This window comes from Misgurnus anguillicaudatus, chromosome 7, assembly GCF_027580225.2.
Source record: "Misgurnus anguillicaudatus chromosome 7, ASM2758022v2, whole genome shotgun sequence".
Taxonomy (NCBI): Eukaryota; Metazoa; Chordata; class Actinopteri; order Cypriniformes; family Cobitidae; genus Misgurnus; species Misgurnus anguillicaudatus.
The window spans coordinates 32,407,375-32,433,494 of record NC_073343.2 but is presented as its reverse complement, the minus strand read 5'-3'; the positions used below and the strand labels follow the sequence as shown (position 1 = coordinate 32,433,494).

Below are 26,120 nucleotides of genomic sequence, written 5' to 3'. Positions count from 1 at the left end.
AAGTGGGTGTGTAGAAATGGCTCGATAGCGCCACCTGCAAAATTTCAAAAGAACAGCCCCCCCACTACGAAAAACATACAGATATGAAATTTGGTAGGATCATCTATCACCCCAAGACTTACAAAAAAGTCTCTTGAAGCTAAGCTCTAAACCCCACAGGAAGTCGGCCATTTTTAATTTTTGCTGTGATTTCTGTGCAAATTTGGTCATTTCCAGGCTTCATACGTTAACGAACTCCTCCTACAGATTTATTCCAATCATCGTAATATTTGGTCAATGTCATCTAAAGGCCTTTGCGATGTTAAATTGCGGAGATCTTGACTTTTCGTTAGAGGGTGTGTCCGTGGCAGCCTGACAAATTTCGGCATTTTCGCCATGAAACAGGAAGTGGCTCTAACTCAGGCATACAATGTCCAATCTGCCCCATGCTTCACAAGTTTGATAAGGGTCTTGGCCTGAACACATTTCAATGCCAATATTCAGCTTTAATCATAGCGCCACCTAGAGATTGCAGGAAATTACATGTTTTACGCTGTGATTTACTGCTCTTAGATATTTAATCAAATCATCATCATTTTTGGTAATACTGATCTTAAGGACTTTAATATGATATATTCAGAAGATCTTGACTTTTCGTTGAAGGGCGTGTCCGTGGCGGCCTGGCAAAGTGTGATGTTTCGCCATGAAACAGAAAGCTGTTGTAATTCAGACATACATTGTTCGATCTGCTCCAGACTTCACACGTGTGTTAAGGGTCCCGGCCTGAACACGTCAATATAATAATAATCATGTACAGTCATAGCGCCACCTGCTGCACATTTTCCTTTGAATATCTACCTATATTTACCCACTTTAATTCATATCCCCCTGGTTCACTGCTTTACTAATGCCATAGGGTAGCGGTGCACATGCGTGCGAGGGCCCTTCCATCGCTGCTTGCAGCTTTAATTATTATTATTATTATTATTTTCCGAAATGAATCGCATTTTTGAAGGCCTAAACATGCTCAAAAACTCATGAAATTTTGCACACGCATCAGAAGTGGTGAAAATTTACATGTGGTATAGGCGTCAGAAGTGGGCGTGTAGAAATGGCTCGATAGCGCCACCTGCAAAATTTCTAAAGAACAGCCCCCCCACTATGAAAAACGTACAGATACGAAATTTTGTAGGATCATCTATCACCCCAAGACCTACAAAAAAGTCTCTTGGAGCGAAGCTCTAAACCCCACAGGAAGTCAGCCATTTTGAATTATCTCTGTTATTTTTTTACATTTCCAAGCGTCGTACTTTAACGAACTCCTCCTAGCGATTTAATCCGATCATTATCATATTTGGTCAGTCTCATCTAAAGGCCTTTGCGATGCTAAATTGCGGAGATCTTGACTTTTTGTGGGAGGGTGTGTCCGTGGCGGCCTGACAAAGTTCGACATTTTCGCCATGAAACAGGAAGTTGTTATAACTCAGGCATACAATGTCCAATCTGCTCCACACTTCACATGTTTGATAAGGGTCCAGGCCTGAACACATTTTAATGCCAATATTCAGCTTCAGTCATAGCGCCACCTAGAGGTAGCAGGAAATGCCATGTTTTACGCTGTGATTTACTGCTCTTAGAGATTTAATCAAATCGTCATCATATCTGGTCAGACTGATGTTAAGCCCTTTGCCATGATAAATTGTGAAGATCTTGACTTTTCGTTGAAGGGCGTGTCCGTGGCAGCCTGGCAAAGTGTGATATTTCGCCATGAAACAGGAAGCTGTTGTAATTCAGGCATACATTATCCAATCTGCCCGCGACTTCACAAGTTTGATAAGGGTCCCGGCCTGAACACGTCAATATAACAATAATCAGGTACCGCCATAGCGCCACCTGCTGCACACAGGCGGTGTGGCACATCAGTTTCCCTTTGAATATCCACCTGTATTTATCCACTTTAAATCATACCCCCCTGGTTTACTGCTTTACTAATGCCATAGGGTAGCGGTGCACATGCGTGCGAGGGCCCTTCCATCGCTGCTTGCAGCTTTAATTATTATTTATTCTTCTTCTTCTCCAAAGTGAATCGCATTTTTGAGGGGCGAAACATGCTCGAAAACTCATGAAATTTTGCACACATGTCAGGAGTGGCGAAAATTTACATGTGGCATAGGCGCCAGAAGTGGGCGTGTAGAAATGGCTCGATAGCGCCACCTGCAAAATTTCAAGAGAACAGCCCCCCCACTACGAAAAACGTACAGATACGAAATTTGGTAGGATCATCTATCACCCCAAGACCTACAAAAAAGTCTCTTGGAGCGAAGCTCTAAACCCAACAGGAAGTCCGCCATTTTGAATTTTTGCCTTGATTTTTGTGCAAATTTGGTCATTTCCAGCCTTCATACTTTAACGAACTCCTCCTACAGATTTAATCCGATCATCGTCATATTTGGTCAATCTCATCTAAAGGCCTTTGCGATGTTAAATTGCGGAGATCTTGACTTTTCGTCAGAGGGTGTGTCCGAGGCGGCCTGACAAATTTCGGCATTTTCGCCATGAAACAGGAAGTGGCTCTAACTCAGGCATACAATGTCCAATCTGCCCCACGCTTCATACGTTTGATAAGGGTCTTGGCCTGAACACATTTCAATGCCAATATTCAACTTCACTCATAGCGCCACCTAGAGATAGGAGGAAATACCATGTTTTATGCTCTGATTTACTGCTCTTAGAGATTTCATCAAATCATCATCATATTTGGTCTGACTGATGTTAAGCCATTTTCCTTGATAAATTGCGAAGATCTTGACTTTTCGTTGAAGGGCGTGTCCGTGGCGGCCTGGCAAAGTGTGATGTTTCGCCATGAAACAGGAAGTTGTTATAACTCAGGCATACAATGTCCGATCTGCCCCTGACTTCACACGTTTGATAAGGGTCCAGGCCTGAACACATCAACATGGCATAATTCAGTAACACTCATAGCGCCACCTAGAGGCAGCAGGAAATACCATGTTTTACGCTGTGATTTACTGCTCTTAGATATTTAACCATATCAACATCATATTTCACCAGTGTAATCTCAAGACCTTGTGTGATGATAAAAAGCATTGACCTTGACTTTTCATTAAAGGGCGTGTCCGTGGCGGCCTCGCAAAGTATCTGTAAATGAATCACATTTTTGACAGGCTAAACAAGCCCAAAAAGTCATAAAATGTTGCACACATGTCAGAAGTGGCGAACATTTACATGTGGCATAGGCGCCAGAAGTGGGCGTGTAGAAATGGCTCGATAGCGCCACCTGCAAAATTTCAGGCGAACAGCCCCCCCGCTACGAAAAATGTACAGATACAAAATTTGGTAGGATCATCTATCACCCCAAGACCTACAAAAAAGTCTCTTGGAGCGAAGCTCTAAACCCCACAGGAAGTCGGCCATTTTGAATTTTTGCCTTGATTTTTGTGCAAATTTGGTCATTTCCAGGCTTCATACTGCAACAAACTCCTCCTACAGATTTAATCCGATCATCGTCATATTTGGTCTGTCTTATCTAAAGGCCTTTGCGATGCTAAATTGCAGAGATCTTGACTTTTCGTTGGAGGGTGTGTCCGTGGCGGGCTGCCAAATTTCGGCGTTTTTCCATGAAACAGGAAGTTGTTATAACTAAGGCATACAATGTCCAATCTGCCCCACGCTTCACATGTTTGATTAGGGTCTTGGCCTGAACACATTTCAATGCCAATATTCAGCTTCAGTCATAGCGCCACCTAGAGGTAGCAGGAAATGCCATGTTTTACGCTGTGATTTACTGCTCTTAGAGAATTAATAAAATCATCATCATATTTGGTCAGACTGATGTTAAGCCCTTTGCGATGATAAATTGCGAAGATCTTGACTTTTCGTTGAAGGGCGTGTCCGTGGCAGCCTGGCAAACCGTGATGTTTCACCATGAAACAGGAAGCTGTTGTAATTCAGGCATACATTGTTTGATCTGCTCCAGACTTCACACGTTTGATAAGGGTCCCGGCCTGAACACGTCAATATAACAATAATCAGGTACCATCATAGTGCCACCTGCTGCACACAGGCGGTGTGGCACATACATTTTCCTTTGAATATCCACCTATATTAACCCACTTTAATTCATATCCCCCTGATTCACTGCTTTACTAATGCCATAGGGTGGTGGTGCACATGTGTGCGAGGGCCCTTCCATCGCTGCTTGCAGCTTTAATTAGGGCCCGAGCACCGAGGAGCAGGCCAGAATGGCCTGCACCGAAAGGTGCGAAGCCCTATTGTTTTTGCTCAAATTTATTATTTTTTTTTTTTTATTTTTATTTTTATTTTTATTTTTTTTAACACTTTTGGGCATTTTGGGTGCCTTAACATACTCGAAAACTCTTGAAATTTGGCACAGACGTTAGAGTCGTCCGTCATTGCGAACAGACAAAGGCTGGAACACGGGCGTGGCACGGGGGCTCTGTAGCGCCCCCTGTAATGCAAAAACAAACAGTAGTGCGCAGATCGTGCAAACATGTACGCACATGTACGAAAGTTGGTACGCATATAGATCTCATCGACCTGAACAACTTTCGCCCTCTAACATTTTAGCTCCGCCCAACAGGAAGTCCGCCATTTTGGATTGTTTAAAAAATGCATGCGGTGAACTTTTGAATACTCCTCCTAGGGGATTCATGCAAATGACACCAAATGTGGTGATCATGATATCAAGACATTGGACTTGCTAAATTGCGAAGGGATTTTTGATATCTCGAACGGTGTTGCCATGGCGAAGCGGCAAAGTCATGGCGAAATCAGGGAAACAGGAAGTGTCTAATATCTAAGGCAAAAAATGTCTTATAGTGATGACACGCGGGGTGTTTGTTCGTCTGAAGATTCCGATCGCATCGATGTGCCTATTGTAAGTCTCGGGTATAGCGCCACCACCAGGCGCCAGGAAGTGTTGCAGTCACAAAGGTTGATTTTTTTGACAGTTCCATGTGATGTTCTTTTAAATACTCCTCCTAGAATGTTCATGCGATTGACACCAAAAGTGGTCAACATGATGCCAAGACATAGTAGATGATAAATTGCGAAGGGATTTTTGATATCTCGAACGTTGTTCCCATGACAACGCGTCAAACTCTACTTTCATTTTAAAGGCATATTTAAGCCCTTCAGTTGCATGCAGTGAACTTTTCAATACTCCTTCTAGGATATTCATGCGATTGACACCAAACGTGGTCAACATGATGCCGAGACATTGGAGATGATAAACAGTGAAGGGATTTTTGATCTCTCGAACGCTGTTCCCATGGCAACGCGTCAAACTTTTTACTTTTATTTTAAAGGCTTATTTAAGCCTGACAGTCGCATGCAATGTTCTTTTTAATACTCCTTCTAGGGAAATAATGCGATTCACACCAGAAGTTGTTAACATGATGCTGAGACATTGTAGACGCTAAATTGCGAAGGAATTTTTGACATCTCTAACGCTGTTCCCATGGCAACGTGTCAAACTTTACTTTTATGTCAGGCATATTTAAGGCTCTTGGTGTGCTTAGATTGACTTTAAATTTGGCACACACATCAGATTTGTCGGCTGTTAAGTGTTGACAAAAACGTCAGATAAAGGTGTGTCTATTTAGTGGCTCACTAGCGCCCCCGTTTGTCTAAAATGTGGGGTTTCTTTTACCTACAGTACCTAAATGGGTCAGTAGCAGCATGATATTTACCCACTTGATGCACTTGCCCACCGTGCATCGTTTTCTCGGAGGCACCGTGTAGCGGTAAACAAATGTGCGAGGGCCCGCCATCGCTGCTTGCAGCTATATTTATTATTTCTTCTTCTTCTTCTCCAAAGTGAATCGCATTTTTGAGGGGCGAAACATGCTCGAAAACTCATGAAATTTTGCACACATGTCAGGAGTGGCGAAAATTTACATGTGGCATAGGCGCCAGAAGTGGGCGTGTAGAAATGGCTCGATAGCGCCACCTGCAAAATTTCAAGAGAACAGCCCCCCCACTACGAAAAAACGTACAGATACGAAATTTGGTAGGATCATCTATCACCCCAAGACCTACAAAAAAGTCTCTTGGAGCGAAGCTCTAAACCCAACAGGAAGTCGGCCATTTTGAATTTTTGCCTTGATTTTTGTGCAAATTTGGTCATTTCCAGCCTTCATACTTTAACGAACTCCTCCTACAGATTTAATCCGATCATCGTCATATTTGGTCAATCTCATCTAAAGGCCTTTGCGATGTTAAATTGCGGAGATCTTGACTTTTCGTCAGAGGGTGTGTCCGTGGCGGCCTGACAAATTTCGGCATTTTCGCCATGAAACAGGAAGTGGCTCTAACTCAGGCATACAATGTCCAATCTGGCCCACGCTTCATACGTTTGATAAGGGTCTTGGCCTGAACACATTTCAATGCCAACATTCAACTTCACTCATAGCGCCACCTAGAGGTAGGAGGAAATACCATGTTTTATGCTCTGATTTCCTGCTCTTAGAGATTTAATCAAATAATCATCATATTTGGTCTGACTGATGTTAAGCCCTTTTCCTTGATAAATTGCGAAGATCTTGACTTTTCGTTGAAGGGCGTGTCCGTGGCGGCCTGGCAAAGTGTGATGTTTCGCCATGAAACAGGAAGTTGTTATAACTCAGGCATGCAATGTCCGATCTGCCCCTGACTTCACACGTTTGATAAGGGTCCAGGCCTGACCACATCAACATGGCATAATTCAGTAACACTCATAGCGCCACCTAGAGGCAGCAGGAAATACCATGTTTTACGCTGTGATTTACTGCTCTTAGATATTTAACCATATCAACATCATATTTCACCAGTGTAATCTCAAGACCTTGTGTGATGATAAAAAACAACGACCTTGATTTTTCATTAAAGGGCGTGTCCATGGCGGCCTCGCCAAGTATCGCTAAATGAATCGCATTTTTGACAGGCTAAACAAGCCCAAAAAGTCATAAAACGTTGCACACACGTCAGAAGTGGCGAAAATTTACATGTGGCATAGGCGCCAGAAGTGGGCGTGTAGAAATGGCTCGATAGCGCCACCTGCAAAATTTCAAAAGAACAGCCCCCCCACTATGAAAAACATACAGATATGAAATTTGGTAGGATCATCTATCACCCCAAGACTTACAAAAAAGTCTCTTGAAGCTAAGCTCTAAACCCAACAGGAAGTCGGCCATTTTGAATTTTCGCTGTGATTTCTGTGCAAATTTGGTCATTTCCAGGCTTCATACTTTAACAAACTCCTCCTACAGATTTAATCCAATCATCGTAATATTTGGTCAATGTCATCTAAAGGCCTTTGCGATGTTAAATTGCGGAGATCTTGACTTTTCGTTTGAGGGTGTGTCCGTGGCAGCCTGACAAATTTTGGCATTTTCGCCATGAAACAGGAAGTGGCTCTAACTCAGGCATACAATGTCCAATCTGCCCCATGCTTCACAAGTTTGAAAAGGGTCTTGGCCTGAACACATTTCAATGCCAATATTCAGCTTTATTCATAGCGCCACCTAGAGGTTGCAGGAAATTACATGTTTTATGCTGTGATTTACTGCTCTTAGATATTTAATCAAATCATCATCATTTTTGGTAATACTGATCTTAAGGACTTTAATATGATATATTCAGAAGATCTTGAATTTTCGTTGAAGGGCGTGTCCGTGGCGGCCTGGCAAAGTGTGATGTTTCGCCATGAAACAGAAAGCTGTTGTAATTCAGACATACATTGTTCGATCTGCTCGAGACTTCACACGTGTGTTAAGGGTCCCGGCCTGAACACGTCAATATAATAATAATCATGTACAGTCATAGCGCCACCTGCTGCACATTTTCCTTTGAATATCTACCTATATTTACCCACTTTAATTCATATCCCCCTGGTTCACTGCTTTACTAATGCCATAGGGTAGCGGTGCACATGCGTGCGAGGGCCCTTCCATCGCTGCTTGCAGCTTTAATTATTTTTTTTTTTTTTATTATTTTTATTTTTTTTAACACTTTTGGGCATTTTGGGTGCCTTAACATACTCGAAAACTCTTGAAATTTGGCACAGACGTCAGAGTCGTCCGTCATTGCGAACGGGCAAAGGCTGGAACACGGGCGTGGCACAGGGGCTCTGTAGCGCCCCCTGTAATGCAAAAAAAAACATTGATGCACAGATCGTGCAAACATGTACGCACATGTACGAGAGTTGGTACGCATATAGATCTCATCGACCCGAACAACTTTCGCCCTCTAACATTTAAGCTCCGCCCAACAGGAAGTCAGCTATTTTGGATCGTTTAAAAAATGCATGCGTTGAACTTTTGAATACTCCTCCTAGAGGAATCATGCGATTGACACCAAAAGTGGTGAACATGATGTCGAGACATTGGACTTGCTAAATTGCGAAGGGATTTTTGATATCTCGAACGGTTCTGCCATGGCGAGCCGACAAAGTCGTGGCGAAATCAGAGAAACAGGAAGTGTCTAATATCTAAGGCAAAAAATGTCTTATTGTAATGCCATGCGGGATGTTTGTTCGTCTAAAGATTCCGATCGCATCGATGTGCCTATTGTGACTCCTGGGTATAGCGCCACCAGCAGGCGCCAGGAAGTGTGTCAGTCACAAAGCTGGATTTTTTTGAAAGTTCCATGCAATGTTCTTTTAAATACTCCTTCTAGGATTTTCATACGATTGACACCAAAAGTGGTCACCATGATGCTGAGACATTGTAGATGATAAATTGCGAAGGGATTTTTGATATCTCAAACGGTATTCCCATGGCAACGCGTCAAACTTTACTTTCATTTTAAAGGCATATTTAAGCCTTTCAGTTTTATACAGTTAACTTTTAAATACTCCTTCTAGGATTTTCATGCGATTGACACGAGAAGTGGTCAACATGATGCCGAGACACTGTAGATGATAAATTGCGAAGGGATTTTGATATCTCAAACGCTGTTCCCATGGCAACCTGTCAAACTTTACTTTCATTTTAAAGGCATATTTAAGCCTTTCAGTTGCATACAGTTAACTTTTAAATACTCCTTCTAGGATTTTCATGCGATTTACACGAGAAGTGGTCAACATGATGCCGAGACATTGTAGATGATAAATTGCGAAGGGATTTTTGATATCTCAAACGCTGTTCCCATGGCAATGCATCAAACTTTACTTTCATTTTTACACATATTTAAGGCTGACAGTTACATGCTGTGAACCTTTAAATACTCCTCGTATGGGATTCATGCGATTGACACCAGAAGTGGTCAACATGATGCCGAGACATTGTAGATGATAAATTGCGAAGGAATTTTAGACATCTCGAACGCTGTTCCCATGGCAACGCGTCAAACTTTACTTTAATTTCAGGCATGTTTAAGGCTCTTGGCGTGCTGAGTTGAACTTTAAATTTGGCACACACATTCAGAGATGTATAAAGTACTAGGGACCCAGACTTGAGTAAAAGTACAAGTGCTCTATCAAAAAAGTGAGCACACCACTTAAGTGGAAGTACTGAAGTATTAAACATGTTTTGTACTTAAGTATTGCAAGTAGTTTATTTTAAAATATACTACTCAAGTACTGAAAGTAAAAGTACAAGTATTGTGTAATGTAGTTATTAAAGAAAACAGTCAAAAGTTTGAATATAATATTGTTTATATTATTTCAAATGTTTAAGCTAAAGGACACTCACAATTGCTTTGGCTGTAGCAGGAGTACAAGGACAGGAATGTTCAGATTAATTTAACTAATATGGCAATAGAAAATTCAGAATTAATAAAATATTAGTTGATGTAATGGTAATAGGTAAAGGTACAAGATGTTTCAATGTATTTAGGTTTCCTTCTTTCGCGCACACTCGCCCTTTCTCGCGAATTCTCTCTCTCTCTATCGGTCTCTCTCGTGCACTTTGGTTCTCTCTCGACTTCACATTTGTCCACAACCGCGGCTCATATTTGTGAGTGAGAGGGAGGGAGGGGTCCGCTCTTCACTATCTCCTATTGGTTTAGACCACAATCTGTGTGTGTTTCTAATGTGTATCACCGCTCCGGCAGTGATAATGTAGGTTTGGAATGATTCGTAACATTTGAGTGTAACGAGTAACTATGCAGCACATAAAAAATGTATTGAAGTAAAAGTATTAAACTCATCGAAAATATGTACTGAAGTAAAAGTGGAAGTAGGAGAAAAAAATAATACTTCAGTAGAGTACAGATACTGCCTTTTAGTACTTAAGTACAGTAGTGAAGTAGTTCTACTTCGTTACTATACATCTCTGCACACATCAGAGTTTTCGGCTGTTAAGTGTTGACAAAAAGGTCAGACATAGGCGTGTCTCTTAAGTGGCTCACCAGTGCACCTGTTTGTCTAAAATGTGGGGTATCTTTTACCTACAGTCCCCAAATGGCTCAGAAACAACATTAAATAGCCCACTGATATTTTACCCACTTGATGCCCTTGCCCACCGTGCATCGTTTTCTCGGACGCACTGTGTAGCGGTAAAAAAACGTGCGAGGGCCCGCCATTGCTGCTTGCAGCTATATTTTTGATAGTTCCATGTGATGTTCTTTTAAATACTCCTCCTAGAATGTTTATGCGATTGACACCAAAAGTGGTCAACATGATGTCAAGACATAGTAGATGATAAATTGCGAAGGGATTTTTGACATCTCGAACGCTGTTGCCATGGCAACGCATCAAAGTTTACTATTATTTCAGGAATATTTAAGCCTCTTGGCATGCTTAGATTAACTTCAAATTTGGCACACACATCAGAGTTGTCAACTGTTAAGTGTTGACAAACAGGTCAGACATAGGTGTGCCTCTTAAGTCGCTCACTAGCGCCCCCGTTTGTCCAAAATGTGGGGTTTCTTTTACCTACAGTCCCCAATTGGGTCAGTAACAACATAAATAGTCCACCGATATTTACCCACTTGATGCACTTGCCCACCGTGCATCGTTTTCTCGGAGGCACCGTGTAGCGGTAAAAATACGTGCGAGGGCCCGCCATCGCTGCTTGCAGCTATATTTTTTTATTATTATTATTTTTATTTTTTTTAACACTTTTGGGCATTTTGGGTGCCTAAACATACTCGAAAACTCTTGAAATTTGGCACAGACGTCAAAGTCGTCCGTCATTGCGAACGGGCAAAGGCTGGAACACGGGCGTGGCAAAGGAGCTCTGTAGCGCCCCCTGTAATGCAAAATAAAACATTGGTGCACAGATCGGGCAAACATGCACGCACATGTACGAAAGTTGGTACGCATATAGATCTCATCGACCCGAACAACTTTCGCACTCAAACCTATTAGCTCCGCCCAACAGGAAGTCGGCCATTTTGGATTGTTGCAAAAACGCATGCGGTGAACTTTTAAATACTCCTCCTAGAGGATTCATGCGAATGATACCAAACGTGGTGATCATGATGTCGAGACATTGTACTTGCTAAATTGCGAAGGGATTTTTGATATCTCGAACGGTCCTGCCATGGCGAGGCGACAAAGTTGTGGCGAAATCAGAGAAACAGGAAGTGTCTAATATCTAAGGCAAAAAATGTCTTATTGTGATGCCAAGCGGGGCATTTGTTCGTCTGAAGATTCCGATCGCATCGATGTGCCTATTGTGAGTCTCAGGTATAGCGCCACCAATAGGCGCCAGAAAGTGTGTCAGTCATGAACTTTTAAATACTTCTCCTAGGGAATTCATACGATTGACACCAAACGTGGTGAACATGATGCTGAGACATTGGACTTGCTAAATTGCGAAGGGATTTTTGATATCTCAAACGGTGTTGCCATGGCGAGGCGACAAATTCATGGCGAATTCAGAGAAACTGGAAGTGTCTAATATCTAAAGCAAAAAATGTCTTATTGGGATAAAACACAGTGTGTATGTTTAGCCCAAGGATTCCGATCGCATCGATTTGCCTATTGTGAGTCTCGGGTATAGCGCCACCAACAGGCACCAGGAAGTGTGGCAGTCACAAAAGGGGGATTTTTTGACAGTTGCATGCGGTGTACTTTTAAATACTCTTCCTAGGATTTTCATGCGATTGACACCAAAAGTGGTCAACATGATGCTGAGACATTGTAGATGCTAAATTGCGAAGGGATTTTTGATATCTCGAACGCTGTTCCCATGGCAACGCCCCAAACTTTACTTTTATTTCAGGCATATTTAGGGCTCTTGGAATGCTTAGATTAACCTAAAAGTTGGCACACACATGAGAGTTGTCGGCTGTTAAGTGTGGACAAAAAGGTCAGACATAGGCATGCCCCCGTTTGTCTAAAATGTGGGTTTTTTTACCTACAGTCCCCAAATGGGTCAGTAACAACATAAAATAGTCCACTGATATTTACCCACTTGATGCACTTGCCCACCGTGCATCGTTTTCTCGGAGGCACCGTGTAGCGGTAAATAAACGTGCGAGGGCCTGCCATTGCTGCTTGCAGCTATATTTTTTTTTTATTTTTTTCAACACTTTTGGACATTTTGGGGGCCTTAACATACTCGAAAACTCTTGAAATTTGGCACAGACATCAGAGTCGTCCGTGATCGCCGAAAGCCAAAGGCTGGAACACGGGCGTGGCACGGGGGCTCTGTAGCGCCCCCTGTAATGCAAAAACAAACAGGAGTGCACAGATCGGGCAAACATGTACGCATATTTACGAAAGTTGGTACGCATATAGATCTCATCGACCCGAACAACTTTCGCCCTCTAACATTTTAGCTCCGCCCAACAGGAAGTCCGCCATTTTGGATTGTTTAAAAAATGCATGCGGTGAACTTTTGAATACTCCTCCTAGGGGATTCATGCAAATGACACCAAATGTGGTGATCATGATGTCAAGACATTGGACTTGCTAAATTGCGAAGGGATTTTTGATATCTCGAACGGTGTTGCCATGGCGAAGCGGCAAAGTCATGGTGAAATCAGAGAAACAGGAAGTGTCTAATATCTAAGGCAAAAAATGTCTTATAGTGATGACACGCGGGGTGTTTGTTCGTCTGAAGATTCCGATCGCATCGATGTGCCTATTGTAAGTCTCGGGTATAGCGCCACCACCAGGCGCCAGGAAGTGTTGCAGTCACAAAGGTTGATTTTTTTGACAGTTCCATGTGATGTTCTTTTAAATACTCGTCCTAGAATGTTTATGCGATTGACACCAAAAGTGGTCAACATGATGCCAAGACATAGTAGATGATAAATTGCGAAGGGATTTTTGATATCTCAAACGTTGTTCCCATGACAACGCGTCAAACTTTACTTTCATTTTAAAGGCATATTTAAGCCCATGCAGTGAACTTTTCAATACTCCTTCTAGGATATTCAAGCGATTGACACCAAACGTGGTCAACATGATGCCGAGACATTGGAGATGATAAAAAAGTGAAGGGATTTTTGATATCTCAAACGCTGTTCCCATGGCAACGCGTCAAACTTTTTACTTTCATTTTAAAGGCTTATTTAAGCCTGACAGTCGCATGCAATGTTCTTTTTAATACTCCTTCTAGGGAAATAATGCAATTCACACCAGAAGTTGTCAACATGATGCTGAGACATTGTAGACGCTAAATTGCGAAGGAATTTTTGACATCTCTAACGCTGTTCCCATGGCAACGTGTCAAACTTTACTTTTATGTCAGGCATATTTAAGGCTCTTGGTGTGCTTAGATTAACTTTAAATTTGGCACACACATCAGATTTGTCGGCTGTTAAGTGTTGACAAAAACGTCAGATAAAGGCGTGTCTATTTAGTGGCTCACTAGCGCCCCCGTTTGTCTAAAATGTGGGGTTTCTTTTACCTACAGTACCTAAATGGGTCAGTAGCAGCATGATATTTACCCACTTGATGCACTTGCCCACCGTGCATCGTTTTCTCGGAGGCACCGTGTAGCGGTAAACAAACGTGCGAGGGCCCGCCATCGCTGCTTGCAGCTATATTTATTTTTATTATTTTTTTTTTTTTTCTTTTTTTTTTTTTTATTATTTTTTTCAACACTTTTGGGCATTTTGGGGGCCTTAACATACTCGAAAACTCTTGAAATTTGGCACAGATGTCAGAGTCGTCCGTCATCGCAGAAAACCAAAGGCTGGAACACGGGCGTGGCAGGGGGGCTCTGTAGCGCCCCCTGTAATGGAAAAAAAAACATTGGTGCATAGATCGGACAAACATGCACGCACATGTACGAAAGTTGGTACGCATATAGATCTCATCGACCCGAACAACTTTCGTACTCTAACATATTAGCTCCGCCCAACAGGAAGTCGGCCATTTTGGATTGTTTAAAAAATGCATGCGGTGAACTTTTAAATACTCCTCCTAGTGGATTAATGGGATTGACACCAAACGTGGTGAACATGATGCCAAGACATTGTACTTGCTAAATTGCGAAGGGATTTTTGATATCTCGAACGGTGTTGCCATGGCGAGCCGACAAATTTATGGCGAAATCAGAAAAACAGGAAGTGTCTAATAGCTAAGGCAAAAAATGTCTTATTGTGATGACACGCGGGGTGTTTGTTCGTCCGAAGATTCCGATTGCATCGATGTGCCTATTGTGACTCCCGGGTATAGCGCCACCACCAGGCGCCAGGAAGTGTTGCAGTCATAAAGGTTGATTTTTTTGACTGTTCCATCCAATGTTCTTTTAAATACTCCTTCTAGGATATTCATGCGATTGACACCAAAAGTGGTCAACATGGTACTGAGACATTGTAGATGATAAATTGCGAAGGAATTTTTGACATCTCGAACGCTGTTCCCATGCCAACGCCCCAAACTTTACTTTTATTTCAGGCATATTTAGGGCTCTTGGCGTGCTTAGATTAACCTAAAAGTTAACACACATCAGAGTTGTCGGCTGTTAAGTGTGGTCAAAAAGGTCAGACATAGGCGTGTCTCTTAAGTGGCTCACTAGCGCCCCCTTTGTCTAAAATGTTGGGTTTCTTTTACCTACAGTCCACAAATGGGTCAGTAACAACATAAAATAATCCACTGATATTTACCCACTTGATGCACTTGCCCACCGTGCATCGTTTTCTCTAAGGCACCGTATAGCGGTAAATAAACGTGCGAGGGCCCGCCATCGCTGCTTGCAGCTATATTTTACTTTGTGTTTGTTTCCAGGTTCCTAGAGTCCTGGTAAATCTTGTGGAAATCCCTGAGCTGAAGGATATTCGTTTGGTAAACAACGACACTTTGGGATGCAGCCTCGTGCACAAGTAAATTAATAATTTAAAGATCAGTATGAATTTCTGTCTACATCAACAGCATTGTCATGACTGCATGCATGTGTGACAGAACCATGTGTCCATGTTTTCTGGACCTGGAAGAGAAATCTCCAGAACTGAGAGAAATGAAGAAGATCAACAGCGACTTTCAGGTCTGTAGATGGCTTGCATATAGTTGAATGTTGTTAAGAGTCTGTTATACTTGTGTTAGATTATCTATTTAATATCACCTTTAACCTAGCTGCTTGCAACAGACAATAAATGGTTTTGTGGTCCAGGGTCACACCCACTTTTATAGTCCCAGTCAAGTCGCACGGGTACATTCATAGCAAAGGCCAACAATACATTGTATGGATGGAAAATTATTGTTACAAATGTATATTAAGACCATGTTACATGAAGATATTTGGTCCATTTGCTACAGGAAATGTATCAATGTATTGATTAGTAACATGTTGCTTTAAAGGGTGCTCAATATTTAGTTTTTTGGCACCCTCAGATTACAGATTTTTCAATGGTGTAGTTCCTACACTGCAAAAAATGATTTACAAGAGAAAAATTCTTAGTATTTTTGTATTTTCAGTAAAAATATCGAAATAACAAGAAAATGCATTTTGATTTAAGAGTAAGCAAAACGACCCAAAGTCTAGTTTTTAGACCAAAAATATCAGATTTAAGTGATTTTGTGCATAATTCAAGAAAAATGTGCTTGCACTAAAAACAAGAAAATCTGCCAATGGGGTAAGAAAAATGTTCAAGATTTTTGCTTGCCCCATTGGCAGATTTTTTTTGCTTGAGCACAAAATCACTTAAATTTGATATTTTTGGTCTAAAAACTAGACTTATGTTCTTGGGTCGTTTTGCTCATCAAGAAAAAGCAAAAAATTACTTGGTATTTTTGTCTTGTATTCAGAAAATATCTAAATTCTTAAATCAAGATGTATTTTCTTGAGCAAAATGACCCAAGAAAATGAATCTAGTTCTAGACAAAAACTATACAATTTAAGTCAATTGGTGCTTGAAACAAGCAAACATTTGTCAATGGGGTGAGAATTTTGCTTAATGCGTTTAAAAAAAAAAATCTTAAGCAAAATTCTCTCCCCATTGGCAGATATTTTTGCTTGTTTTAACCAAAACTCTCTTAAATTTGATATTATTGGTCTAAAAACTACACTTTTCTTATGCTTTTTCTTGAGCAAAATGACACTATTTTTGTCTTGTTTTCAGTAGAAATATCTAAATGCTTAAATTCAGTCTTTTTGCAGTGAGTTTTGTGGTCCAGGCAGTAGCGGAGTGGCCATCGGGAGAGTCGGGACATTTCCCGGTGGTCCGGTAGTGTTTTGAGGCTGCGAGGGCCGGTCTGATAATAGCAACCCCAATTGGCGGCCTGATGTGCTGCCGCTTCCGCTGGTCAAACTGTGCAGCCTCTTTGCTCAACACAGTAGGCTATATAAAAAAAAATCCTAAACATGGTTGGACCTGCCGAACAGGTTGAGCACTTTTTTTAAATATAGGGGGATTATTGAACGGCCCCTCTCCAAATTGCATGGCCTGTCGGCCTTTGTGAAAAGCTGCGTCGCCGAATGCCTGTTTATTTCAGTACATATGCGGTCGGATTGATCCATCAAGCTGAGACTATTTGATTGAAAGTGTGGATTAAGGATGTTTAAGATCTCTAGCCTGGTGGTCAGTACTTGAATGAATAAAATCAGTACTTTTGCAAAGGTTTATCTCCATATGGCTATATATAATAAATAAAATTTAGAAGGGTAACTTTGCAGTATCACATTTTTATATTTCCTATTATTAGATTTCTATTAGATTTACATATAGACGAGAGTATTCAACTGAAATATATAAATATCCTCACAACATTATTATTTCTCAAAACTTTGACATTATTTTCAAATGAACTGTTACAGTTATTCAAAGATGCACACATTATTCCGGATATGATTTGAATATTAGACGAGATAAAATAACGGCAATAAACGTCTCACATGTCACTAAATATCCACATATAAATTAACATTACTGCATAATGAAATGAATAAAAAGGCAAGGAAGCAGGAGTGGCATGTAAATTTTATTATTAGCGGGAAAAAAAGCAATATTACTGAAACTCTGAGGTAATGCGCCAAACACGTTAATTTTTTTCCACGATTATTGCTTATTTATTATCTCAAACTTTATGACAAAAATATTTAGGAAATATTCTTAGTTATTCAAAGATGCACAAATTATTCCATATTACTCCAGTTTATGAGCACATTCATCTCTGGTCTCGCTCTGTTATGTAATAGCTGATTGAGGTGCGCATCTCCGTCTTTCAACCAGGTATCATTTTGTATAGTTTACTCATTAGCCATGATTTTATTAATATTATGAAAAGTTTTTGGGGCAAATTACGATTTGTATTACCCTAGTTTTACTACAAATGGGCTACGAGACTTTTTTTACCACGGAGGGCCGGTGGTATAAAAAATTTCCCGGTAGGGTTTTTTTTTTTTTTTTTTGGTCCCACTCTGCCCCTGGGTCCAGGGTCTCAAGTTCTTGTAACCCCAGTCAGGGGCAGCCCTCCTAATTTTTCATAGATGAGTTTCACAATAACCATAGCTTTAATTTGTCTGTCAATGTCTAATGCCTTTCATGTATAGTGATCTTCAGGTTTTTTTGTCAGATGGAGACTGAAAGGCTGGTATATGGGGGTCGGTATGATGGACGAGAGGACTTTGCAGTGGTGTTGCAGCCCTTCTTCAAAAACAGTGTTGTTCCAATGACTGAGGTTTGTGTCCTGGGCCTTGAGCTCTATCTCTCATTTAAGACACTGAGTCCACATAATGGATGAATGTAAAATTTTTCTCTCAGGGTGGCACACCTGACCTAAACTTCTTCTCTGTGGACTGCGCTCATTTCTCTGAACGTGGACATGCTGAAATGGCCATTGGACTCTGGAACAACATGGTGAATACACGCACGCATGCGCACACGCATTCACAACAGCATTTCTTTTGTACTTCAACAGTTTTTGTCTTGTGTTTTTATTTCAAGTTGGAGCCTGAGGGAAGTAAACTAACCTATCATGATTTCACACACGACCGCAGTAAGATCCATTGTCCCACAAAGGTGAGTTGATAACTGGTTAAAACCAGTTAATGCATCCAGAGGTTTTATAAGGGAAGTTAAGTCACTTATTCTTACCCTGGTGGAGAATTGCGCTGTGAATTGGGATGCAAAGATAACTAAGCAAAATATGCTTTCAAATAATGCTTTCCCTTTCTCCTGCAGGAGCATCCTTTCATCTTTACAATGTTAAACAGTGTGAGCGGAGTATCGACAACTGCCGTCCCCAATACACATCCTACACAGGCACCCCAGCACCCCTCGATTAAACAAATAAAAGGTTGACTTAAACTTTCAAGGCTTTTGTTTAATCTTTTGGGTTGTGTTCACCTCACATTCAACTCAATTTACTGAGTAACTTCATGCCACAAGTTGAACCAACTTTATAAAGAAAATTTCTGTGTTTACTAGTGACTCAAGTCCTCTCGGCTCAAAAGATTACAACTGTACACTGCAAAAAATGATTTTGAAGAGAAAATCTTATTTTTGTCTTGTTTTCAGTAAAAATATCAATTCTTAAATTTAAGATGCTTTTTCTTGATGAGCAAAACGACCCAAGACTAAGTCTAGTTTTTAGACCAAAAATATAAAAAGTAATTTTGTGCATAAAACAAGCAAAAATCTGCCAATGGGTTAAGCCAAAAACTTGAACATTTCTTAAACGCTTAATTCAAGAGATATCAAAGAGAAATTTGCTTTTGCGTGTTTTATGCACAATCACTTAAATGTGACTTTGGTCTAAAATATTTTCTTGGGCCGTTTTGCTCCTCAAAAGCATCTTAATTTAAGAATTTGTAGATAGTATTTCTGTCTTGTTTTCAGCTAAAAATAAGTTTTTTTTCTCTTGAAAATCAAATTAATTTTTAGCAGTGCATAAACGCCATTCTAGCGTCTATCCACACTGCAAAAAATGTTCTTAGTATTTTTGTCTTGTTTTCAGTAAAAATATCTAAAGTCTTAAATTAAGATACTTTTTCATGAGCAAAATAAGTCTTTTTAGACCAAAAATACAAAATCCCTCAAATTTAGTACATACCCCATTGGCAGATTTTTCTGCTTGTTTTAAGCACACTTTTTTTCTTGAATTTAGTGTTTGAAAATGTTGAAGGTTTTTTGCTTGCCCCACTGGCAGATTTTCTACGCACTCAAATTTGATAATTTTTTTTTATCTAAAAACTAGACTTTTCTTGGGTCGCTTTGCTCCTCGAAAAAGCATCTTAATTTAAGAATTTTTTTAGTTTTTACTAAAAACAGATTAGTATTTGTCTTATCTTAAATCGTGTGGGTTTTTTGCATTGCATGGTTAATCCACAGGTTGGGTGACGCGAATTTAGTAATCCAATTCAGATAATCAACGTTTTGGAATAATCCCACAAAGATTTATACAAAAAGGCTTGTATTGATTAAATTGTCATTAACAAACTTTTTGGATTTAAGAGATTTGACAGACCATATTTCAACATCACTCCAGAAAGATTTAAAGTTAAAGGACACTCTCAAAACAGATGACCTACTATATAGTCTCAAAGAAAGTGTAGCATGTAATGTTTCTAAATTTCTGTAAAGCGTGCTTGATGGGATAAAATCTGTAAAGAGAATTTTGAAAGCGTGGCCAGCGAATTTGTAAGGAATAACTGACGACAGGCCATTAATTTATTTAAATAATGCAAACCCAAGGTGGTGAAGCAAGGGCATTATTTTCAAATGACTCAAGGACCAGAGTTAATTCTGCTTATACTACGGTTACCGCAGGCATTGCTGACACATTGCTCTGGTCCTTATTTTAAGACATTTGACAGGCCAGCTGTGCGTTTATCAATAATGCATACCCATGGAAACCCGTTGTATAACAAAGACATAAGAAATGGTGGAAGGTCCAGAAGTGACCCAATTCTGATTGGATTTTTTGTAGAGCCAATCCTAGTGGATTTAGGACAGGGGAACAGATCATTGAGCCATGGTTATTTCTGAGCAGCATAGACATTTCCAAATAGGCTTGAACTATAAACTCTGAAGCTTGAGAACTGCTTTTAAATTAAAGTCTGAATAAATTACCATTATCAATTAGTTCACAAACGTCACTCAGGAAAAAAGGTTTTCCTCTTATGCAAAATATTACAGTTCCAAATAAATGTGGCAAAAAGTATGCTAAAGGAAGCATTGCTGATGTAAGTGGGACAGTTTAATGGGTACACTGAAAAAACGAACTTTTTGGTGTAGTAATATTTAACTCTCATAATTTCTACATAATATTAACATTTATTGAGAACTAGATTTTCCTAAGTAAAATGATGATAAATACACAATTAATTAATGTAAAAAATGAACTGTGTGGGAATAGTAAGTCTTATTAGATATTTTCTTGTAGTATTTAACTGTTTTATAGTCACGGCACATAGTCCTAAAATAAGTAAATTTTAATAAAAAACTTTACATTTATTTGCACATGTTGTAAGGAATACCCACAATTCTTTGCACCTGAATATTTGTAATTTTTAAGCTTTATCACAGAATAAGAACTGATAAGAACTTTAACTACTTAAATATTTGTTAGCAAAATGTCATAAAGGCTTAAGCTCTTATATTATTGATGTTGTTTTGTTGTAAATAATAATTTTGTGAAGTCACCGTTCAGGTGATCAGTGTTTCTTTAAATGAACCCTGTTCAGAACGTTGTATTGTAATTCTCTCCACAGTGCTGAAAATGCATGTCAGAAACACAGTTTGTGTGCGTTTTGTTCCGAATCAGCTTTATTCAATGACTGACTTGTTGTCAGTCATGAATTTTGTGTTATAATGCCATTTATAACACTAAAAATAACTAGGTCCTTAGGAATATGTTAAAGAAAATAACAAACAGAAAATACGATTTATTTAATATTATTAGGACAGCAATGCTTCAATTTTCAAAAAAAAAAAAACTAATAGACTTCTAAATAAAATAATTAAGTAACATTTAATTAATTATTTAACATATGTTTTATCGTGCAATTTTAAGTAAATTTTATTTGATTTTAGTAGGTAAGTTTTACTTATAAAAAAGCTGTAAATTTTACTTTAAAAAAATCCTCGTAACAATTTGCACAAACTTTTTTAAAGTAAATTTTACAAGTTGTTTTTTCAGTGTAGTTTGCAAATAGAATTACACATCCGTGCATTATATTCCAAATAGTATTAATTGAATGTGGAAGTGTTTAAGCCATTTAATTTGAATGTATTAAGAGTCAATCAATATTTAAGCCACCCTTATTATAGAAAGGTTGAGGAATCTTTAGCAAAATACCACTAAAGTTGGCCAAAAACCTGTTGATGACGTGTGAATTTAAGGCGGAACGTCATTGCTTGTGTGAACGGCACATTTGTGTATTTACTGGAAGTCGTTTATTTTCGTGGTTAGTTACTGAAATAGTACAGGAAAACCTCCAAAGTTACCACTTCTATAATCCACACCCAGTGTGTTAAAAACTTAACACTGAATCAGCGAGTTTTTTTTCCACAGACACCATGAGACCGCTGTATTATGGGGTTACGAGTAGGTTTAAAGCGCACACACACGATCAGAAAAATTATTACATCATGGTGCTAATATCAGCATCAACAACCAAACAATGTTATTTAGGCTTTTTGGTTGTAAAAAACAAGAAATCAAGGGTCAAGTGCCCAGCTAAAGATAAAACTCATCACTGTTGGGGTGACGACTTGTTATAAATCTTTTCTTTAGTCATTGTGTATTCATCACGCCAATATTTCATTAACACTGAATCAGTATCACATTTTTAAACACCGAAAATAAATATTTTGGCAAAGATAAATTAAATCAAGGCTGGCCTACACTAAAAATGTGTCCTTAAGTAGTGCTTATAAATAATTGTCCTCGCCTTAAGAAGTTTTCATTTATTTCCAATTTTAAAGAGCTCATGCTGGCTATGGTTTCAGACTTTTATTTTGTTGCATGTCATATTTGGGTGTTTAACCTAAAACAAACTGGTTAAACTGCCATAGCATTCAACAAGCAACTCTCCTCTCAGTCTTTTCTCTTCAGCTGGATCTTAATATTATAACCTAAACACAGTAAAACTATTATTATAGTATGTTATAAAGACAAATGGATGAATAAAAGATGAAATGCAAACACATACAACCATCCACTTTAATGTGCATATTGATTCAGTCTTGATCACAACAATGATTGTTTATAATAAAATATTGTAAGAGGAGAAAGATGACACTGACAAGATTCATATTATAAGGTGTACAACGAATGTTATTACACAAACTGAAATGATCAAATTTCTGCTCTGGAGGACACTTGGCAGATTTCCTGAAAGTCTTTAAAATAATTATCTAAACTTCAGAATCAATTTGGATTATTTTAAAAGAGCCAAGTATGAGCTCAGATTGTATTTTCAGTTTTGAGACGGTTCTCATTATCACGGTCTTCTCGATGGACGGCAAACTTTCATCCAGTTTAAGATTTGCCGTATAGGATGAGGAGCGTGGCTGCTGGTATCAGTAGACACATTGGGGTGGACATACTAAATCCTGCAGTGCCGGACTTTTTAGAAGCTGAATCTGCTTGAGTTTGTCCACCAGGTGGACCACCAGGTGGACCTCCAGGCCCAGATGAATTATTGGGTGCCTACACAAACATGATGTCAAAGTACATGCAGAATTATTGTTACAGTCCATTTTCATAATGTGTAATTTTCATCTAGGAAAGGAAAATGTGCTGTTATATATACAGTGTCAGATTTAATCTGAAGCATCTCATAAAAGAACTAATGTAAAGCAAGATGGTAATTTGTAAAGCATCTACTTTTACAGACCATTTCAAATTAATCATCTAATTATTTCTGTTGCAAAATTAGAAAATGTTAACACATCTTTTCATTATCTTCAAAATATCTATAAATAATAAATTCACCTACCTGTGAAGCTGAAAATGGTAAAGTCATGATCAGCATCCCAAGGCACAAGACCCAAATTTTATTCATTTTTTACAGTTGTCGTGTCCTCTTTTAGAGAAGTTTCTGTTAAACTGAGAGTCTGTGTTCATAAAGCGGACAGACATGGGCTTTTATTCTCAATGACTTATGTGTGATGATAAAACACCGCCCATCACAGTTTTCCCAAAACTAATTCTGCCCACATCTCTTTCTAAACATCTCTGAATAAAACTTCTCTAAAATATCTCTAACCCATTACAGATCTACTACAACACAACTATAGCATGTTAAGCAAACACAAAAGCGCAGAATAAAAGATGCCAAGTATACATTTCATTTACTTTATTTGTTCAAATTTTCACATTTATAACCATTCAAATGAATGGTTCATCTCTATAAATATCACAAAAAGAGATGAATTACATTAAGTAAAAATTGAATGCACAACTAATGAAATATAAACTGAAATACATTTTAGGCAGATTTTAATTCTGAAAAGAAACACATTTAACTATCTGGGACAAGTTTATATCCTGGGGATCTACTGTATAAAGCTCTTCCAAAAAAGTTAGCATAGAAGAAATGAGCTTTATCTAAAACCACTAGTAAAATATTAATACTAGTCACTGTAAAAAATACTTTGCTACCCTAAAATTTACAAGCAATTTCAACTTACTATTGTTTATCTTGACTAGAGATGAGTTGTTGTTATAACTACAGTTGAGTTATTGTCACTTATAAAATTAAGTCGACTAACTTGAATAACTTTTCTCAACTATATTTTATAAGTTGTGACAACTCATTCTGTTAACATGTCTTGTAAATTTGAGTTGATTTTACAAAAAATTTTAAGGCAGCAAAGTATTTTTTACAGTGTAGTAAAATAAAAGTGAGTGCCTGTGAATGTTTTAATCGCATTAAAATTGTATTTTTTAAAAAGATGAAGAAGTTTTGTGAAGTTAACGGTGTTTCACAATGCCATAAAAGATCTTTTTTCTGTCTAAATGGTTCTTTAAATCACCTTTAACATCTGAAGCACTTTCTGTTTCATAAAAGGTTTTTTAATTAAGGTGAAAAACGCTCTACAGATTATAAAAATGTATAAAAGAAATTATTCTTTAAAGAACCTTTGACTAAATGGTTCTTTGTGGAACCAAAAAAGGTTCTTCTATGGCAACGCTAACCTTTATTTTTAAGAGTGTATTCTTTTGAACAACATTTATTCCAAGAGTATAAGCAAAATTAGTATGATTTTATAAATCACCTGATCTAATAAATTTGTAACAAAAAAGAAACCTTTATTAAACCAATTCCTCAAAAAAATAGTCTTGTTTTTGAAAAATATATGTTGATTATTCCATATAATGCAAGTTTGGGGAGAAAATTTTGGTTTGTAGACAAATTTCCATTCATTTAAGGCTTGTTTGTGAAAGTTGGTGCCTCCAGAATAACATGATGCACTTGATCTTGGGTTTTCAAAAATAAACAAGTGTCATCTGCAAGTTGACTAGTAATTAATTTGAAATCTCCTATCTCAAAGCCTTTATTTTGGAAGCAATGTACAGTATAAAAATTTAAAGTTTATGTTAACAAAAAATGAAATGGGAAATCTGGCATCTCTGTGTAATACCTCTTTGAACAGCAAGACGAGAAAAAGTACCACTTGATAAAAAACATCATAGATATATCATTATAAAATGTGTGTTTAATTTTTTTAAAGGCTGGACTAAAACCAAAATGACTAATGGCTTGATGCATGAAATTGTGCTCAACAACAGTATTGAACTCTTTATAGACGGTTGTGGTTCTCAAACTGGGGGCCGCGAGATGGTGCCAGGGGGGCACCAGTTTTATAAAATTTTATAAAATACATTCATTTATCATGAATTCTGTGTAATTAAACCTAAAAAATAATAAGCCAACTAACCAACAGCGCTACTAGGTATAATTTAATATGTTTTGTTTAATTAAAATATTACATTTTAGAACTATTATTGTCATAAATTTTCTTTCGGGGGGCCACGAAAGAATGCACCGTACACAAGGGGTGCCGCATGCTGAAAAAGTTAGAGAACCACTGGTTTAAACCAAAGGCTTTCATGGAACAAATGTAAATTTCGGCAAAGAGTAGTTTATTTGTGATAACAAAGAAAATAAACAACAGGTAGATTACCTTAGTTCAAATCATAGCGGAAGCGTATCAAAAACGACACTATGCTAGCGTTACTGTATAAAATGTGTACTATATAATGTATACAATGTTAACGCATGTGAATCTGATGAAACCGTCTAACAAGATAAGAACGTCCTTGTTAACCAATTCAGGGTAATCTGAAAAGTCTAACACAAGTTTCTTCCTTTCATAAATCCAGATTGGGTGATAAATATTATTTCATCCAAACATGGTTTTAACTTATTTGCATATAAAGATGCTAATAATTTGTAATCAGATTTAAGTAGAGTGATTGGACGCCAATTATCCAAGTATAAAATATCTTTAGGCAGTAGTGTAATTACTTTCTTTTTTAAAGGGTAAGTTTGCCATTTGCTGCACATTCATTAAACATGTTCAAAATAAACTTTTCAGGGAGGTTTCCCGGACAGAGATTAGACTAGTCCTAGACTAAAATAAATGTAAGAGTTGTCCAAACCTAAAACAACTTGCACTGACGTATCTTTAAATACATCAGTGCCCTTTGTTTTGCCTCAAAAAGTAATGTTTTCAATAAGGCATGTTGGTTAAAACTAGTTATATTTCACAATTAAACTAAGGTCTAGTCCTGGCTTAATCTCATCCCTGCCGGGAAACCACCCCAT

The 26,120-nt window shown here is 38.5% G+C and overlaps 1 protein-coding gene and 1 long non-coding RNA gene across 2 annotated transcripts in view; one reads left to right on the top strand and one right to left on the bottom strand.

Moving 5' to 3' along the window:
* The window catches only part of LOC129416955 (phospholipase B1, membrane-associated), a 55,741-nt gene extending 37,093 nt beyond the window's left edge, over nt 1-18,648 (top strand). The window contains exons 80-85 of the mRNA XM_073869171.1: nt 15,131-15,225; nt 15,305-15,386; nt 17,915-18,019; nt 18,103-18,198; nt 18,286-18,360; nt 18,523-18,648. Coding sequence (XP_073725272.1) covers nt 15,131-15,225; nt 15,305-15,386; nt 17,915-18,019; nt 18,103-18,198; nt 18,286-18,360; nt 18,523-18,642 — 573 coding nt within the window. The 3' untranslated portion in view covers nt 18,643-18,648. The remainder of the gene's footprint in view (nt 1-15,130; nt 15,226-15,304; nt 15,387-17,914; nt 18,020-18,102; nt 18,199-18,285; nt 18,361-18,522) is intronic.
* Nucleotides 18,649-22,493: 3,845 nt separating this feature from the next.
* On the bottom strand, nt 22,494-23,424 carry LOC129418149 (uncharacterized). Its single transcript, XR_008636004.2, has 2 exons — nt 23,286-23,424; nt 22,494-22,996 (listed from the first exon to the last, which is right to left on the bottom strand). It is a non-coding gene; the product is annotated as an uncharacterized lncRNA (long non-coding RNA).
* Between the last annotated feature and the right edge of the window lie 2,696 nt (nt 23,425-26,120).